Below are 18,997 nucleotides of genomic sequence, written 5' to 3' on the forward strand. Positions count from 1 at the left end.
AAAATGAGACAAGGGTACCGAACCTTGATGTCTTTGCGAATAATTACACCACAGCAAACAGAAAGAAACGCTTGATTATTGAGCAGAGCATAAATAGTATGGTTTCCTTCATCGGAATCACTTAAACTATTTTAAACAAAAATCTAAGTGAATTTTATTTGAGTCGTGACTGTGAATATCAATGTAAAAATAAAGTTTATACCAACTCCCTTGTTATTGGTGCCGTAGAATTTGAATAAAACCAAAAAAAAATATTATTTATAATGAAGAATTATTAAAAAAATAAAACTGCATACCTAGTTATATTATTTAAAAATTGTATTCTTAGCTATATAAAACTGTCAAAGTGGATTATGAAAATAATCGTTTACATCTCTTTAAAAATTTTAGGACTGAATAAAAGTATCCTTTAAAATGTTATCGCATTTTGTTTACATTGCCATCTAGTGCCCACTATCTGAACTAGGAAAGACTAAAAAATTTGTCTAGTTTATTAACAAATAGTTTAATTATTTAGCGCTAGATGGTGCTGTTATTTTTTTTTTTAAAAAGAATCCTTTAACAAATTAGATAATAAAGTTTAAAAGGGCTTTAGGAGTAATTTTCTATTAGAAAGGAAATTAAGTAATTTTCAAATTCGAAATGTGACCTGTGCTTATGTCATGTCTAATGCAGTTACAAAATTACTTTAAAAGTTTAGTGATTAAAAAAAATATGTAGCACACAATACATTACAAATAAACGACTTTTTATTTAAACTTAATGACAATAGAACAAGAAAAAATAACAATCAATGCGTTAAAAAATAGCTCTCGACACTAAATGAGTTGACACACGGCTCCAAAAAAATATAGCTATTAACATACTTCAAATATTCATTAATTAGTTTCTACAGTTTTAAAGTTCTTAACAAATCTAATTATAATATTACGTCAGTCATATATAACATAAAGGTTTTGCAACATTACAGAAGAGCTTAGCTTTAAATTTTTATGACATATTTAATTGTAACGCATTATCAATAGCCATTATTATGCAATTAAATAAAATACACATTTATCCAAATCGTTTATTCAAGCAAATGAACATATGAACAAACTATAACATTAAATTTATCTACTTATTTTATTTACACTTCATACCTCGCTTACCTTATATTACTCTAGTACATACAACTATCTTATCCTACATGTGAAATGCAGAATAAAGTTTCATTAAGTTTTAAAACCACCATATTCACCTGATAAACTTGGCTTGGAATGAAAATGAATTCTGCATTTGTTTATGTCAAGTATAATTAATTAGAAGAATAAATTGATATTAAACTGCTTGTTGAAAAACACCTATACTCCTCCCACCTCAGGCACTGCAAAATTATAACTTATAAACTTTATAATATAATTATAGGCATCCCAAACGACTATGGCGACATCAAAACTAGTGAGAATAATTTCTAGCCGGTAAAACTATAATAATCAGTTGCTAACAACAACCTCTTCTTCAAGGCTTTAACTATACACAGAATTAGAGTAATTTTAATGTTATAGTTTATTTCCATACATCCTTAATAACTCGCCGATTCTCGTGCTAACTTTGTAGTCCGCCATAGTCTTCTACATGTCAACTTCGAATAATCGCCTAAGGCATCAACTAGGCACGTATTAAGATCAGTGGAGCGATAGAAAAATAGCCTCGAGACTGCGGGTCTCAGTAATTACGATCATTAACAGACACACCACAGATCCAATACTGACAATAAGACACCACATAAACAACAACAATGGCTTGTCATAAAAAAACTTAAATAGTGCATGATATATAATATATTGTGATTTAATTAAATCTAACACTTCACTAATGGCTTACATGGAACGGTACACTTGGTGAACCATTCCATGTGAGATTGCTCAGCCATTACACCAAGTATTGTAGAATATATTACTTTCATATTCAATACACAGTTCACCACCTGTCCAGACCTCAGCTTCATGCAACTGACAACGAAACCGACATGAAAGTGAGGGAACAGAGAACTCAAACTGATCTGATGCGAGGAAGACTGCAGATTGCAAAATAACTGTTTAGCAAACCAGTGAAACCAACTTTCCCGGCACGTTTCCCAGTTCAAGTCCATCATGGCAGTATTTGGTCATGATTGTGGGTAATGAATTATATTATATTCTCCTTATTTATACCATTACATACAAAAATATTCTAATTTAGAAATAAATCTATAAACACAATAAAATAATAAACCTCAAATTGAATATCTTTTTAAAATTTAATTATTTTAAGATTTAAAAAGTGATACTCTAAATTTCTTTGTTGCGTTCTATGCACAGTGGCAAATATTGCTCAGCAGGCACTTTCGCATAATTTGTAAGAAACTAGGTCACATATGTAAAAAAAATACTCATTTGTGAGTGAGTATGAAACAAACAGTTCAGCTATATTGTAACAAGACAGTACAGTAGAGTACAGTAGAGTACAGCAGATCATTGCGAGTTAAGGATTCCTACTGCAAACAGACAACTTTCATAATAATATTACAAGAGTAAATAAAATATTCTTTTAGTAAAAACTCTAAGAGGAAAACTCTACACAGACCCATTAACATACAAAACTCATATGATTTAAAATATTCTATTCATCATATATTATATAGTTCGTTCGACTCACTATAGTGTTCCTCATGTAAATGTACAACCTTTTGATACCTCGCAGTTATAATCACATTCACCGTAAGGCTCGACCACGCACGCGACGCACTCCCGGGCTGACACTCAACTCGACTGTTCAGTGCGGGGCGCGGCGCGGACCTCACTGCGGCTGCCCGCCTTGTGCAGCCTGACTCGCCGACTTGGTGATCACGATCGCTTGCTTGCCGCCTACGCCCGTCTTGCCCAGCTGCAGCATGTTGGATGGCAGCGTTATGATCTTGTTGCCGCCGACGGTGTTAGCGGACACTAGCTTTACGATAGTAGCACCGGGAGCTAGACCTTGAGCCTGGGCCGCGCTCGTTGGCGCTGTCGGCCTATTTTGCACCATGGTCATCTTAGGGACCGTCGCCACTGTCATACCTGTAGGGGTCTTTACAAGAGTCACATATTGAGGAGTTGAACTGGCCTGGCCACCACCAGGAGTCTTCTTAATGATAAAAGGTATGCCTGCATTTCCTCCTGCTTGTCGAAGAACCGTGGCTCCCGTTGCTCCGGTTCCACCCGCTGTCGTCGCAGTCGTAACCTGGTCACTCGACTTGGCAGTCACGATTTTGTATAAGGGTGTCTTGACTTGTTGTCCTGTGAGCGCACCGCTAGCAATCTGTATCGCGCCGCCGCTGCTTCCTATAACAGGTAAGTTGCCTGCTCCGAGCTTAACTGGAACTCCTGCTGCCACCTTTGTCTGTACTCCTGCCTGTATCGGTACGCCACCAGCGGTCTTTACTAACACATTGCTTGTCGCAATTTTAACATTTCCAGCGCCAAGTTTCAACGGAACATTTGTTCCTACTTTTTGTACGCTATTTGTTGCTATCTTTCCTTGGATATTTGCTGCACCAATCTTGAGCGGTACTGCATTCCCGGCTAGTTTAACAGGCACATTTCCACTGCTTAGTTTGACTGGCACTCCGGCGCTCGAGCCTGTCTTGACTTGTACATACCGAGGCGTACCTCCCGCTCCCGTAGCTGTGCCGAGAACGATCTGAGCGTTAGACTGGGGAGTCGAAACTCGGACGCTACTCGGAGTGCCTACACCACTTACGATTCTTGTTACCCCCTGGGGCGTGACGGCAGCCACTTTTATCTGTTGGGAAGAGCCTGCAGCTGGAGATTTGACAACTGTTTTGCCTTGGTATGTTTGTTTCAAAGTTGGTGTATTTGGTGATATTTTAACTGCAGCCTGGGCAGGCATTTTAATAGATCCTGATACAACCTTTTGCGGCGTTGAGACAATGGGAGTAGCAATCGGCGATGCAACTGCAGCAACAGGCCGCACCGGTAAATCTGTAGGAGTGGGAGGCAGGCCAGCGCTCACAGGGGAAGCTAGTCCAAAAGCTTTGGCCGCATCTGGTTGCCCAGAAACAGGAGATGCTGGTGGTGGTGCTGCAACTGGCTCTGCAGCAGTGGGGAATCTAGCTGGGGTAACTTTGCCACATTTCTGAACTTGCAGTAGGTAAGTTGTGACAGTGTTCATCGCAGGCCAACACAATTCAAGTGAAGTAGTGCCAGCTCTTACAAGTGCAACACGTCCAGCTTGTGGAGGCACACCAACCTCCAAATACCAGAGATCTTTGCAGCAAATTTGATTGTTCCATGTTTTTCTGTAACCATCCCTTCCAGACCAAATGTAAAGTCTCGTTTGAATTGCAACTGCACTGTGTCCGGCCCGAGCCCTGGGAACACATTCTTCAAATTTATCAAGTGCTATATTGTCCCAAGTCATGGTTTCTAAGTTTAGAGAGGCAAGTGTGTTAGTACACTTCCATTCCTTTTCATGTGTGGCAAGTTTGGATTCATCCGGTACAAGCGGAACCCAGCCTCCGTATACATACATATGGTGACCAATAACTGTTGCTGTGTGTAGAGAACGTGGAGAGGGAGGTGGACCACCTAGATCTGGTCGCGACCAAGACATGCTATCCACATCGAGCACCCACAAGTCTCCGAGACGTGAACCGCTCATGCCTCCATAGATTATTAGGGATGATTTTCCAGTGTTTCTGTCTGTATAGGCGACGCCACTATGGGATTCGCGTGGAGGAGGCGATTGCCCATATGTAAGGGGTATATCCCATACTGTCATAGATGAATTGGGATACAATTCTAGAGTGTACAGGTCATTGAGATATCTCGGTATATTATTCTTAGGGTCATCACTTTCATTAGCCAATCCACCAAAGAGATAGACCTTACTATTGAGAAGCGTAAAGCTATGTCCAAGTCGAGGGCATGGCGGTATGCCGTGCTTAGGTGGTAAGGGCTTCAGACGTTTCCATTCCCACCGAGAAGCTTGCAATTCATACAAATCGTTAGAATACTTGCCGTACTCCACCATGCCGCCAAAAACGAGTAGACGTGTGCCGTCGACCACGAATCCATAGGCGGCACATCCTGGAGGCACCTCCCCTTTCGTAACAGGAACAAACCATTGATTTGTTGTAGTATTGAAGACATGAAGCTCGTGAACTATCCCTTCATTTCCGCCGCCGAAAACTATCATCAAATCTTTTATGGCCACTGCACGATGGCCATGGCGAGGTCGTGGTTGAGGGCCGCTTGGATTGTAAACTTTTTGCCACTTAAGTACAGCGTTTTCCTTCATTTTTACTATACATTTGTTACTAAAAGCTTTACACCGTATGTATCGCTCGGGATGCGTATCTATAGCATAGACAATGAGAAACGTCGTAAATAAGCTTTGAAGAAAATATTCGGGTTAGTTGCAGCTGCGTAACTCTATCTTATTCGACTTTCTCTTTCGCACTTATGTAACTTGCCTATGAGTATAAAAAAATCACCATATGCAGCTTACAGTGTATAACAAAAATGGCGTTAGCAACAGCAATGGCAACTTAACAAAAGGAGAAAGAACGGCGTCGGACGTCAAGAGTTGTCTATGCATGTTATACAGTATAAAAATAATAAGATAAGCAATAATAATGCTAAAATTAAATGTTAATTTTATTTAGTATAGTATAATCGTATTGTCTTTATTAAATGAACAGTTTAAGTGAGTTTGATTAGATCAATTTTATAAAATCTTTGCCTGAATATGAAATGTAAGACGAAAATATACGAAAAACAAATTAAAAAATAACTTGATCCAAGGAACTGATAGACTATAATTAAAATAAGTGAACTTCAAGCATTTGCGCTTTTAAAAAGTCCTTATTAATAATTGTTAAAAAAATATGTTTCTTTATGGTACTGCCAATTTTGATTTTATATCTATAGCAAACAGTCCTGTATTTTACGATTTTGAATGTTGGCCAAACTGATGTAAAAGCGCGGCCACGGATACTAAACGCTTCTTAAAACTGTATTTACGATAAACAATTTTAAGAATAATCATTTGTTGAGAGATTTTCTATTTTTATAATTACATTTATTGAAATAGTAAATATTTGACTATGTTTTGGTTTTTATGTTTACCTGTTAACCTCTATGTCATTGTTTATTTATATTTGTACAGACTGAAAATTGAAGTTAAATACTTTCTATGTTGCATTTGTCAGATGAACCAATTTGCTATTGAGTAATGTTGGACAGAATCTACTAAACCCAATTGGAAAACTTACTAGTTACTATATTATTATAAAATTTTATTTTTATACGATAAATATTTTTTTATGAACACAAAAATGTACATTACTCAATATAATACCGAGGATAAATATGAAGTCATTTTATTAGTGACTCAAAAATACATGTCATGAAACCAATGTATTATGAATTGTGATTTAGTGCATAATGGAACGGTATCACTAGCTATTAAAATGTACTAATACTTTTTTTTATTTAATGTACATCTAGTAAATTCTCGAACAATGTTCTCATAGTTTGATTGTGTTAATGTGGAGATATAGTGAACATTATAACATGTAAGCTCATGCCACAGACATCGAAGGATGGATAGAGTTTTCAGACAGCTTGTGCATCGATAGTCTTTTCGTCGACTTTCAGTTTACATTTTAATTTTTCAAACTATGAAAAGTAATAACCAAATTACATGCACAAGTATGCCTTATCTGTACTTTTCAAATGGCACCAACAATTTCATAATAAGAATTATTTTATTGGCAATTTTTCCTTCATTTGCTACCTGGCACCTAGAGCAACCCTGGCCTGCGCCCTGCGCTGAACTTGAGAGTTGAGCTCAGTCAGAGGCTTAAGGTTAACGAATTATGCGGATTTATAATTGAATTAAAACTTAAAGCCTAACAGTTATAGACGTCATGCTGCTCGATGGAAAATTATTTAATGGGGCAGTGAATGACAGTAATTTAATGAATAATTGAATATAAATTAGTATTTTACCGTGGTCAAAGTTCAAAATATTATTAAATAGGCTCTCACAAGTGCCTCAAATATTTTACTATAATCTGTGACATGATTCATTCTCTTTCATTATCTGTTTTACTTCTACGACGAATTCGCTGTCAAGTAACAAATAACAATACAATTATTTCTAATTTTGTACATAAAATGTACTTAGCTTATTCTTAATTTGTGAAAAATTCTTTAATATCTTGATAATTGATTTATATCGTAATTATGTAGAACAATCAGCACCTAGATAGGAATATAAATAATAATAAGTGACAAGTACACATTAATAATGTATATTCGAAAACGATAAATATTTAACGACAGCACATTAGAAGAATTTTAGAAGATGTTACACTATTTATGATCATCCCACGAAAGCCTTTATTTACATTAAATGAAAACATATGTTGTGTTTACATTACAACCATTAAATAGTGTAATTAGTGTGTAATCATACAGTTCTTTTTGTCAATTCAACCTAAGGATATTCAACTAATAAAAAAATATATTTTAGATGCTGCTAACAAACACAATATGTAAAACTATTGCACATATGAAATATAAGTATGGAGGAGTTCACAATAATTTATTGAGATATTCAATGTATTTGTAGTAGTTTATTATAATGTTTCATTAAAAGTGATATACAGAAGAGTATTTTATTCATTAATTCAAAACTAAAATTTAGTGTTCATACTCAAAATGGCCCACAAGAATCAAATTTGTTAAATTCAAATACATTATCAACTTAAAAGAATTATGCTTTCTTATTGATGAAAGCATAATTCAAAGCTTAATTCATTAATAAATGTGAAATTCAGCATTACAATCTTGTTTTCTTACATTTCAACTATAGAGCAGTCTTCAATATGTTCTCTATATTACAATTTACATTGAAATTTAAATGCCTCAAGTTTGATATAATGCATTAATCTTAAATGTCTTTACAATATTTAGCTATCTATTAGTATAATTTATGCTATCATGGATTAGTCATTTCAGCTATCTATATATAGGTACAGGAGAGCTTAATCTAAACTTATATTAGGACGGATGTGTGTATATGATGATGGTAATTTATAACAGTCAGACTAAAGGTTTTCTACATGTTTTTTATAATTTTTCCAGTAACAGTAGTGACTTTTACTGACATGGTATGGTGTTATGCGAGCCTGTCTATGTAGGTACTTACTTAAAATCAAAATCAAAATAAACTTTATTCAAGTTGAGCTTTTACAAGCACTTTTGAATCGTCATTTAATAATTAAGTGAAGCTACCACCGGTTCTGAAAGTAGATTCTACCGAGAAGAACCGGCAAGTAACTCAGTAGTTACTCTTTTTAACATTTAAAAAATACAATCATATCTGTTAAATACAATTATATATGTATGTAATGTATCCTGCCTGAAAGTCAACAGGTTTTTTTTTCAAGCTTTTTTATCATCTACAAAATCTTGTATCGAATAATATGACTTTTTTACCAATGTATTTTTTATAAATGATTTGAATTTACGAAACGGTAAAGTTAAAAATGTCTGCTGAATTTTTTTATAGAAACGGACACCTTGCCCCAAGAAAGATTTATTGACTTTGCGGAGTCGGAAACTTGGCGTTATAAGCTTATCCTTACTTCTAGTGTATTATACAATAATTATCACAGATTTTATCAAAGTGATCAATGTTACTTGTTACTTAATTAGAGCAATCCAGTGATTGGCTACACTGTACATAGTGTATAATTTGCACCACATGACCCTTTTTTGGTAGATATTTTGCAGTTTAGTTCTTATTGCTATTATCAGCATCCTTTTAAATATTGCATTGGGGGTGTTGACAATGGGATCAAATATTCGATTCAATCACATGTTGAGTGTGTTAATAGTTATCAGACTTCAATGATAAAAATGTACAATAAAATATAATCGTTATATAGGTACACTTAAATGTATAAAAAAAAACAAACCACTCCAAGAAAAATTTGCATCTTTTTGTCATTTATTAATAATAAAATATGCATAACTATATACCATGTATGACCATATTGACGGTGGTAGTCATTTTCCATCAGGTGAGCCTCCTGCTCGTTTGCCACCTAGGTATGTCATAAAAAAAAACAATTTAAAATACCCATATTAGTTCAATAAAAAAAAACTTAAAAAAACTTAACAGCAGCCTGTAATTTCCCACTGCTGGGCTAAAGGCCTCCTCTTCCTTTGAGGAGAAGGTTTGGAACATATTCCACCACGCTGTTCCAATGCGGGTTGGTGGAATGCACATGTGGCAGAATTTCTATGAAATTTGTCACATGCAGGTTTCCTCACGATGTTTTCCTTCACCGTCGAGCACGAGATAAATTATAAACACAAATTAAGCACATGAATATTCAGCGCTTGTCTGGGTTTGAACCCGCAATCACCGGTTAAGATGCACGCGTTCTATCCACTGGGCCATCTCGGCTCTTGAAAACATTATTGTTAAATAGTTTTGTAAGCCTATATTTGTATTAGTTTTGGTTATTATTAACAAATTTTAACGTTTCAATCTAATAAATAATAAAATAACATTGCAATGTATTTATAAACAAGACAAAGTTATGTGCCTCACAACAGTTTATTTAGTCCTTGTAACTTGAAAATCGGACGGTACCCATTAAATTAAGAACACACACCACTTGCGACTGTGGCGCTACTTTAGTATATGTATAATACATTTATTATTGCAGCGGGTCTATGTTGCCAATTAAAAACTTTACAATGGCCAGGAGTGGAGTTTAAACTAATTTATGAAGTAATGAGACCTCGTTGGAAAGTAACTCGTTACGAAGCGCAACTATTCTCGGCTGAAAAGTTGAGTAACAAAATAGTTTTGGTTTGCTTACCTAGCGACTGAATTCCTAAATTTAATTATTTATTAAGGTATAATAAGTAAGGCATTTTTTTTTAATTCAACGAATAAATATGTACCTAATTTAATTGGAATGGTTGAATTCATTTCCATTTACTGGTATCAAAGGGTTAGGCTTTATACCTATGTATTGATATGATTACTTTTATATGTTTAATCGAAATAAGTTTATTACATGACAGGCATTTACATTATTTTTACATACATTAGTAAAGTAAAGTAACAGCCTGTAAATTTCCCACCGCTGGGATAAGGCCTCTTCCATTAAGGAGAGGGTTTGGAACATATTCCACCACGCTGTTCCAATGCGGGTTGGTGGAATGCACATGTGGAAACTATAACAAATTAGACACATGCAGGTTTCCTCACGATGTTTTCCTTCACCGCCAAGCTCGAGACAAATTAAGCACTTATATATATTGCCTGGCTTTTATGAGTATCTGCAGCTCAAAATCAGCTTATAAAATATTGGCTATATTTTCGAAAAATATTATAATAATTTCATATATATTAGTTTCTTCTATTATATTATATGTAATTGTGATATTATTTTTTTTAAGATTTCGTTAAATGTGACATCTATATTGGCCTGAAGGAGATTTTTCGAAACGTGACATATTCACTTCGCTACTTGTTTGTCTACGTAGTTATGTAGTGAGAACATAGATGACGCTAGTATTCAGTGCTAGCCGCTTTTAATGTTAATTCGGTAAAAATTACGACCAAGTATTAATTGTTGTTTGAATTTGACTTATAATCATAACTACATAGTACAAAACAAAGTCGCATTCTCTGTCCCTATATGTCGTAAATAAACAAATTCTGTAGTACATTTAGTATCAGTATTGCACCCGTGCGAAGCCGGGGCGGGGCGGGTTGCTAGTTTACAATAAATCAAAATTTAAAACAGCAATTACTAAAAAGAAAATGACAGCCTATCAATGAGGTTTGGATTAATGTGTGGCAAAGATTTGGCATATGCAGGTTTCCTTATTTATATTAGGTACTCTATAATATTTTCCTTCACGCTGAATGAGAAATGAAAATAAAACACGTATAATTGTCGTGGTACTGGCCTGGATTTAAACTCACAATTTTCGAATCGTTAAAATTCATTCCCACCAGCACCGCAGCTCTCTCCTATTAGGTATCAATCGAGCAGGGATCGGTCCTAGGACCACTCCTGTGGAATCTCGCGTACGACGCGGTTCTGCGTGTCGAGCTTCCCGCAGGCGTCAGCGTGATCTGCTACGCAGATGACACGCTGGTGCTGGCATGCGGGTTGAGCTTTGAGATGACCAGACGGCGAGCCGAGCTCGGAGTCGAACTCGTTGTCGCGAAAATCTGCGAACTGGATCATCGGATAGCGCCGCATAAGACGGAGGCGCTATGGTTCCACAAGTGGCCGGTGGGCCGGGAACCACCCCGTTCGCAGATCATTCGCGTAGGTGACTCAAACGTCCAGGTGTCCAGGTACATGAAATACCTGGGCCTTGTCCTGGACGGTCGCTGGAGCTTTGAAGAACACTTCAAGCTCCTGGTCCCCCGGATCAAGAAGGCAGTGGGTGCGTTGCACAGACTGCTGCCTAATCTCGGGGGACCGAGGGAGGAGATTCGCCGCCTCTATGCTGGTGTCGTGCGATCGATGGCCCTCTATGGGGCACCCGTTTGGTCACACCGACTGACGGGCACCCGCCGCTGCAAGACTAAGATCCTGAGTCTGCAGCGGAGAGTGGCCATCCGCATGGTGCGGGGATATCGCACGATATCCTTCGAGGCGGCGACCCTTCTGGCGTGCTTTCCACCGTTGGACATCCTGGCGGAGAGGGACGCGAGGGTCTACGACCAGACTCGCGCCCTCCGTCAAAGCGGCGGAAGTGCGTCCTACCCTGCCAGCGTCCTCGAAGCGCTCAGGCGGCAGGAGCAGAGAAGGGCACACACGACGAGGGGTGCGGGGAGGGCGAGACCATCTTCGCCCTCCTGAGAAGGGCTCCGCCAGCCACGAGCGGAGCAACGCACGGGAGAGGCCGCGGACGTGCTGCAAAGGATCCCGTAGCCTCTCCGTTTTCCGTGCTGTGGCCATCGCAGGGGGGTTTAGTGCAATCTCACATAACCCGGCCTCCCCCCAGGAGTTCGGGTATCTATGAAGATTTACCCTGCGTCAAAAAAAAAAAAAAAAAATCAATTTGAGCATAATGTTACAATACTGCCTCATTAACTGACGAACTCTCTGTATTGTATTGTGTATTGTATCCTGTTCCTGTATCCTTTATTGTTGCAATCTATAAGATTCGATCTTGAACATTCGGCTAAAGCCCAGTCAGTTTTTCAATCTCTGCCAAATTGTCTTATTTAAGACTTTGCTCTGGAATGCTCAAATCTTCTCTCACACGTAATTATCTTATCTAAACTGAAAACTTATTAGTAATTTGAAATTTTTATTAGACTTGCTTCTTTGTAGAAAAATAATTGCATATAGTAAATGTCAAAAACATTTAAAGACACAACAACAACAGCCTGTAAATTCCCACTGCTGGGCTAAAGGCCTCCTCTCCCTTTGAGAAGAAGGTTTGGAAAATATTCCACCACGCTGTTCCAATGCGGCTTGGTGGAATACACATGTGGCAGAATTTCTATGAAATTTGTCACATGCAGGTTTCCTCAAGATATTTGCCTTCACCGCTGAGCACGAGATGAATTATAAAGACAAATTAAGCACATGAATCAGCGGTGCTTGCCTGGGTTTGAACCCGCAAACATCGGTTAAGATGCACGCTTTCTAACCACTGGGCCATCTCGACGAAGGAAAACTATATTTCTATACTAATATAATGTTAGAAATATTTCTTTATGTTAATACATTTACCGTTTTCGTAAAAATGTAATCGATTTTAGAACGTCATTGGTATGGCTGTATAAAAGAATACAAGATGTTTTCCCGAAAACGGATTACTAAAAAAAACAAGAGAAAGTCGCGCATGGAACGACATTTAAAAATTATTGTAAAAGATTCGATTTGTAAACTTCAGGGCAATAATATAAAAATAAAACCAACAATAAATAAATGTTATACTTTCTACTGGCGTATTCAATAATAATAAACGTGTGTACTTTCATATTTATAACAGACAAACACGTCCGTTGCTCTTTCACTACCAAATCAATGAATAGAATTTGATGAAATGGTATGAAGCAAACTTGAACTCCATTGAAGGACATAGGCTACTTTTATTTGTCTAACACACGGCAAGCAACACCCCAGAACACGAGTGAAGCCGCGGGTAACACTAGTATTATACATATATTCTATACGGTATAGAGATGACAATAGTATGTCTAGTATTTCGCAAAGCTTATCTCTTTAATAAGAAAATCTTTAACGCTTGCTTTGTGTCTGAATAAGGCATCTTTATTAATAAAATTACTTTGTTTTAATGTAAGAAAGCACTCTATTTAATTAATGGATACTTTTTAATGTTTATTTTTATCAGGTAGTCTCTGAGGACTTCATTAATGTAAAGTTCTGAAATAAAACCGTTTATGATAAATGATAAATTGTTTTATTACATTTTTAATGCAGAGACCGATCGAATAGGAATCGGAAATGTTTAAAATACAGACCACTGTTTCGGTGGTCTAAAACACAGTCCATGGTTTCGTCCGTGCATGAAGAGGGAGGGAGCAGGCTTTAGGTACATTATGTCTTATTTTTGTGTACTCTGACGACCTTTTTTTGCAAAATTTCAGTGTGATCGGTACAGTAATTGAAACGTGAAACCATAAAATATAGCATTATTATTAAATTCTACCGTCAGCATGTTACGAGTGGTAGTGGTTTTTGCGACTTTCTTCTACTCGTAATTCACCTCTGTCACCAAAACTGTATGGACCACTATTGTGTAAAGTATCTACTTACTGTATCTATATGTGTATTTCTTGTATATATATTTATTATAACTAAGGTAGTTGGTTTGGCTGAGATGGCCCAGTGGTTAGAATGCGTGCATCTTAACCGATGATTGCGGGTTCAAACGCAGGCAAGCACCACTATATATATATATATATATGTGCATAATTTGTGTTTAAAATTCTTCTCTAGCTCGGCGGTGAAGGAAAACATAGTGAGGAAACCTGCATGTGTCTAATTCTATCGAAATTCTGCCACATGTGCATTTGAACAACCCGCATTGGAACAGCGTGGTGGAATATGTTCCAAACCCTCTCCTTAATGGAAGAGGAGGCCTTATCCCAGCAGTGCAATTTACTCAAAGCTCTACTAAGTAAAAGCGCGTACTATATTAATTTCATGTTGGTATTTTTGTGCCTCAATAAATATTTTGAAAGATATTTGTATCTGAAATTGATGAATAACGAAAACCAAATAGTGATTTATTTATAAATGGACACAGAACTAACAAATCGAAAATAAAGCAAACAATATAATAAAAATAAACAGTATAAATAAAAAAGGATACAATATATTCGCCTCAAGTATCACGTCGTAGCGTATTTTATCAACCTAACGACGGATACATCGCATCAACACTGATTTTTAGGGATCACGCAAGAATCGACGCTTGTAAATAAAGGTGAAAGGTCAATGTATGATAGTAAACGTGAGTAATACTCGTTAGTTGGTACTAGGTAAGTTGCAATATATGTAAATAAATAAATAATAAATAAATATTGGACACCATCACATACATTCCCCTGATCCCAATGTAAGTAGCTAAAGCACTTGTGTTTTGGAAAATCAGAAGTAACGACGGTACAAAGACCCAGACTCAAGATAACATAAAAATAAACTTCGATCTCGGAGGAGGTAGACGTGTTCCTTTCACTTGTAACATTTTAATTCGAAAAACAATAGTAAAAGTAAAAATTATAATAAACAATTGTGATACACGGTGATTACTATTGACATTCGGTTAAATTTGTGATAAAATTCATAGTGAAAGTGTAAAACAATGATGAAAATAGAAATTTAAAAGTGAATTCTTATCAATGTTAAGACAGTGACGGTGTATCAAATTGTTGGTGTCTACCATATACCCACTTTTATATATTATCAAATATAAATTAGTCAAATAAACAGCGCTTTTTCGCAAGTAAGATCAACTGTAGATTGGACCAGTGGCATAAAATTGGTATACGCATACGATAATACCCGAGTTCAATCCTCAGTAAAAACAAGAAATATTTTACATTTTAAATTTTAAACAACATTGTATTTTTCTTCGCATTATTATAACATTTAATATTATAATGGCAGAGAAACAGACATCGTGGGGATGCTGCAATGTAAATAAAGACAAGGACGACAAACATATACAATGTATAGAATGTAAAAAAAAGTACCACTTTGGTTGCTTGGGAATTGATTCTTGTACGAAAGTGTGCACAGATTGGAATTGTCCCAAATGCAGCAGACCTAAACTAAAAGGAACTAATAATGATGAAACTCCAGTTAAACCATCAATAAGTCGTACAAGTTATAAAATTACCGATTCAAATGTGACCAAAAGATCATCAAAAAGACAAGCGCTTAGTTCTCCAACGTCACCTATAGCAAGTGAGGGACCTTCACAAGAACTGATACGAAATGTCATCAATGAAGCAATTAATAAACAAATGTCAAACCTTATGATAGATATTAACAAAACAATAAAAGATTCCATAAGTACTCATTTTAAAAACTTAGAAAATAAATTTGAAGAACTTCAAGCATCAGTTTCTTTTATTAGCAACCAGTACGATGATATGAAAAAACAACTTGATACTCATTTGGAATTAGTTAATAAATTAAAGCAAGAAAATCAAACCCTTCAATGTACAGTGACTAACCTACAAAATAAAGTAAACTTAATGGAACAACATGCACGAGCTAATAATGTTGAAGTACAATGTGTTCCCGAGTCAAAGAACGAAAATATAATCAATGTTATAAAACAACTCTCAAAATCTGTAGGATTCAATATTAAAGATAATGAAATAGTTCACTGCACACGTATCGCTAAAATGAATCCAAAAACTACAAGACCCAGATCTATCATAGCACAACTCAGCGCACCTATGATTCGCGACCAACTATTAGCGGCAGTTATAAAATTCAACAAAAATAATCCCTCCAACAAACTAAATACATCCCATCTTGGCATAGCAGGTAACAAGGCTCCCATATATGTATGTGAACATCTATCCGCATCGAATAAATCTCTTCACGCTGCCGCTCGTCAAAAAGCTAAAGAATTAAACTACAAACACATTTGGGTTCGTAACGGGCGCATATTTATGAGAAAAACGGACATCTCCGACTACAAATTAATTAATAGTGTGGAATGTCTCAACAAATTAACCTAGACCTAAGTTATGTTGCATGTAAATACGTTGATTCATTGCAAAAATGTTGGCATTAAATGTATATTACCAAAATGTTAAAGGTCTTCGTACAAAAACACTTGATTTCCATAGAAAAGTGTGCTGTAATAATTATGATCTTATTGTATTGACTGAAACTTGGCTATGTTGTAGCATTTTAAGTGCGGAACTATTTAGCGATAACTATAATGTTTACAGAAGAGATAGAGACCGACTCAATTCGAGCAAAAAACATGGTGGGGGAGTATTGGTAGCTGTAAGTACTAAACTTAACTCTCGGCGAATGGAATCCTGGGAGAGTTCCTGTGAGGATTTATGGATCACAATAGACATACACAAAAATAATAAAATAGTTTTGTGTGCTGCCTATATCCCCCCACCGGTCAATAAATCCGTATTGAACAGATTTATAGACAATGTTAATCGTGTTTCAGAATTTACACATTACAATACGCTTATCATTGGAGATTTTAATTTAAGCTGCATAAACTGGGATTTGGTAGGCAAAGCTAGTAACAAGTGCAATTTACCTTCTTTGGCTCAATCTCTTGTAGACTTTTCTCAAATGAACTCTTTTTGTCAAATGAATCACATAAAAAATCAACAAAACAAAATCTTAGATCTCGTTTTCTTTAATAGTGATAATTTTAAAGTTACGGTTAGCTCATCATCAAATGTATTGAGTCGAATAGACCCTTTTCATCCACCTTTAGATATTAGCGTCAACAAGGATGACAATACAGCAAAATTATTAGAGTCAAACTCCAAATATGTAAAATATAACTTTTTTAAGGCTGATTTCGCAGCAATAAATAGTTTCCTCAATCATGTAAACTGGGCAGAAAAACTTTCAGTGTACAATGATGTCGATACAATGGTAAAAATATTCTATTCTGTCATACGGTCTTCAATAGAACAATACGTACCCAAACAGACACACAGAAATAAAACTAAATATCCTCCATGGTTCAACAAAACTCTTATTAAAAGAATTAAAGAAAAAGAAAAACTAAGAACAAGATACAAAATATATAAAAATCCTATGGACGAGATTTCCTTCATAATTCTAGAAAAGAGATGTGAGAAATTATCATTAGAATGTTACAACTCTTATATAAAACGCTCAGAAGATAACATCAAAACTAAATCTAAATATTTTTGGACATTTACGAACTCAAAAAGACAAAACAATTCTCGTGCATTTCCATCTACTATGACGAGAAATAATGTCACATTTTTCTAAAATTTACAATAGTAATACAGCTACCCAATACAACGTCAATGATATCCTAGCTAATATGTTTGATGACGCTAACAAAAGCTGTGTCTTATCATGTATTCAGCTAAATGAACACGAAATATTGAAGAAATTACAGAACCTAGATCCGCATAAAGGTGCAGGACCGGACGATATACCACCAATTTATTTAATTAACTGCGCATCATCTCTTGCCTCTAACCTCTAAGAATAATTTATAATGTATCACTAAGTTTGGGAGCATTTCCAACTAAGTGGAAGGTGGCAAAAGTGGTTCCCATTTTTAAAAGTGGTAATAACGAAAAATTAGAGAACTACAGGCCTATATCTATTCTTTCAGTGTTCGCCAAAGTATTCGAGTCTTTAGTTTATCCGTATATATATGCCCAGTTTAAAGGTGGTATTAGTCAGCATCAACACGGTTTTATATCTGGGAGATCTACTAACACGAATTTAGTTAACTATACTGAAATACTAATCGAGTCTGTTGACAAACGAAAAAGAGTTGATGTAGTCTATACAGATTTTAGCAAGGCATTTGACCTGGTTTTTTTTTTTTTTTTTTTTTTTTTATGGCATAGGTGGCAAACGAGCAGGAGGCTCACCTGATGGAAAGTGACTACCACCGCCCATGGACATCTGCAACACCCGGGGGCTTGCAGGTGCGTTGCCGGCCTTTGAGAAAGGAGTAGGCTCTTTTCTTGAAGGTTCCCATGTCGTATCGGTTCGGAAAAACCGCCGGCGAAAGCTGGTTCCACAAAGTGGTTGTGCGAGGCAGAAAATGTCTAAGAAATCGCGCTGTTGTGGATTTTCGGACATCAAGATGATGCGGGTGAAACTTAGAATTTTGACGAGATGTCCGAAGGTGAAATTCAGCAGCCGGGATTAATCCGAACAATTCCTCGGAACATTCCCCGTGAAAAATTCGGTAGAAGATGCAGAGTGATCCGACATCTCTACGCAAAGCCAAAGGATCAAGGAGATCGGAAAGGGCTTGATCGTCGATAACTCGAGCCGCTCTACGTTGGATGCGGTCAAATGGAAGGAGCTGGTACTGGGGAGCACCCGCCCAGAGGTGAGAGCAGTACTCCATGTGAGGCCGAATTTGCGCCTTGTAAAGTTTTAGGCGATGGGCCGACGTGAAATACTGTCTCGCCTTGCTGAGCACGCCCAGCTTTTTTGAAGCCAATTTGGCTTTGCCTTCCAATTGACCGCGGAACTGAACGAGGCTCGAAATATCAACGCCAAGTATTCCGATACTACCTGTAGCGGCTATCGGAATGTTCTCAAATCGTGGAGATACGACAAATGGTGTTTTTTTAGCGGTTAACGCGCAAACTTGCGTCTTTTTGGGGTTGAAATGGACTAGATTTAGCCGGCCCCAATTCGAGACTTCGTTTAATGAAG

General features: G+C 36.5%; 1 protein-coding gene across 1 annotated transcript; it reads right to left on the reverse strand.

Moving 5' to 3' along the window:
* Window positions 1-1,055: 1,055 nt before the first annotated feature.
* Window positions 1,056-5,552, reverse strand: LOC124537785 (host cell factor 1-like). The gene has a single exon (XM_047114686.1). It carries the CDS (start codon window positions 5,320-5,322, stop codon window positions 2,821-2,823), a length of 2,502 nt encoding a protein of 833 aa, XP_046970642.1. The 5' UTR covers window positions 5,323-5,552; the 3' UTR covers window positions 1,056-2,820.
* Window positions 5,553-18,997: the final 13,445 nt, after the last annotated feature.

This window comes from Vanessa cardui, chromosome 19 (genome assembly GCF_905220365.1).
Source record: "Vanessa cardui chromosome 19, ilVanCard2.1, whole genome shotgun sequence".
Taxonomy (NCBI): Eukaryota; Metazoa; Arthropoda; class Insecta; order Lepidoptera; family Nymphalidae; genus Vanessa; species Vanessa cardui.

What these genes read in the sequence shown, in the direction of transcription:
- LOC124537785 (XM_047114686.1), bottom strand. Translation starts at nt 5,322, where the DNA reads ATGAAGGAAAACGCTGTACTTAAGTGGCAAAAAGTTTACAATCCAAGC.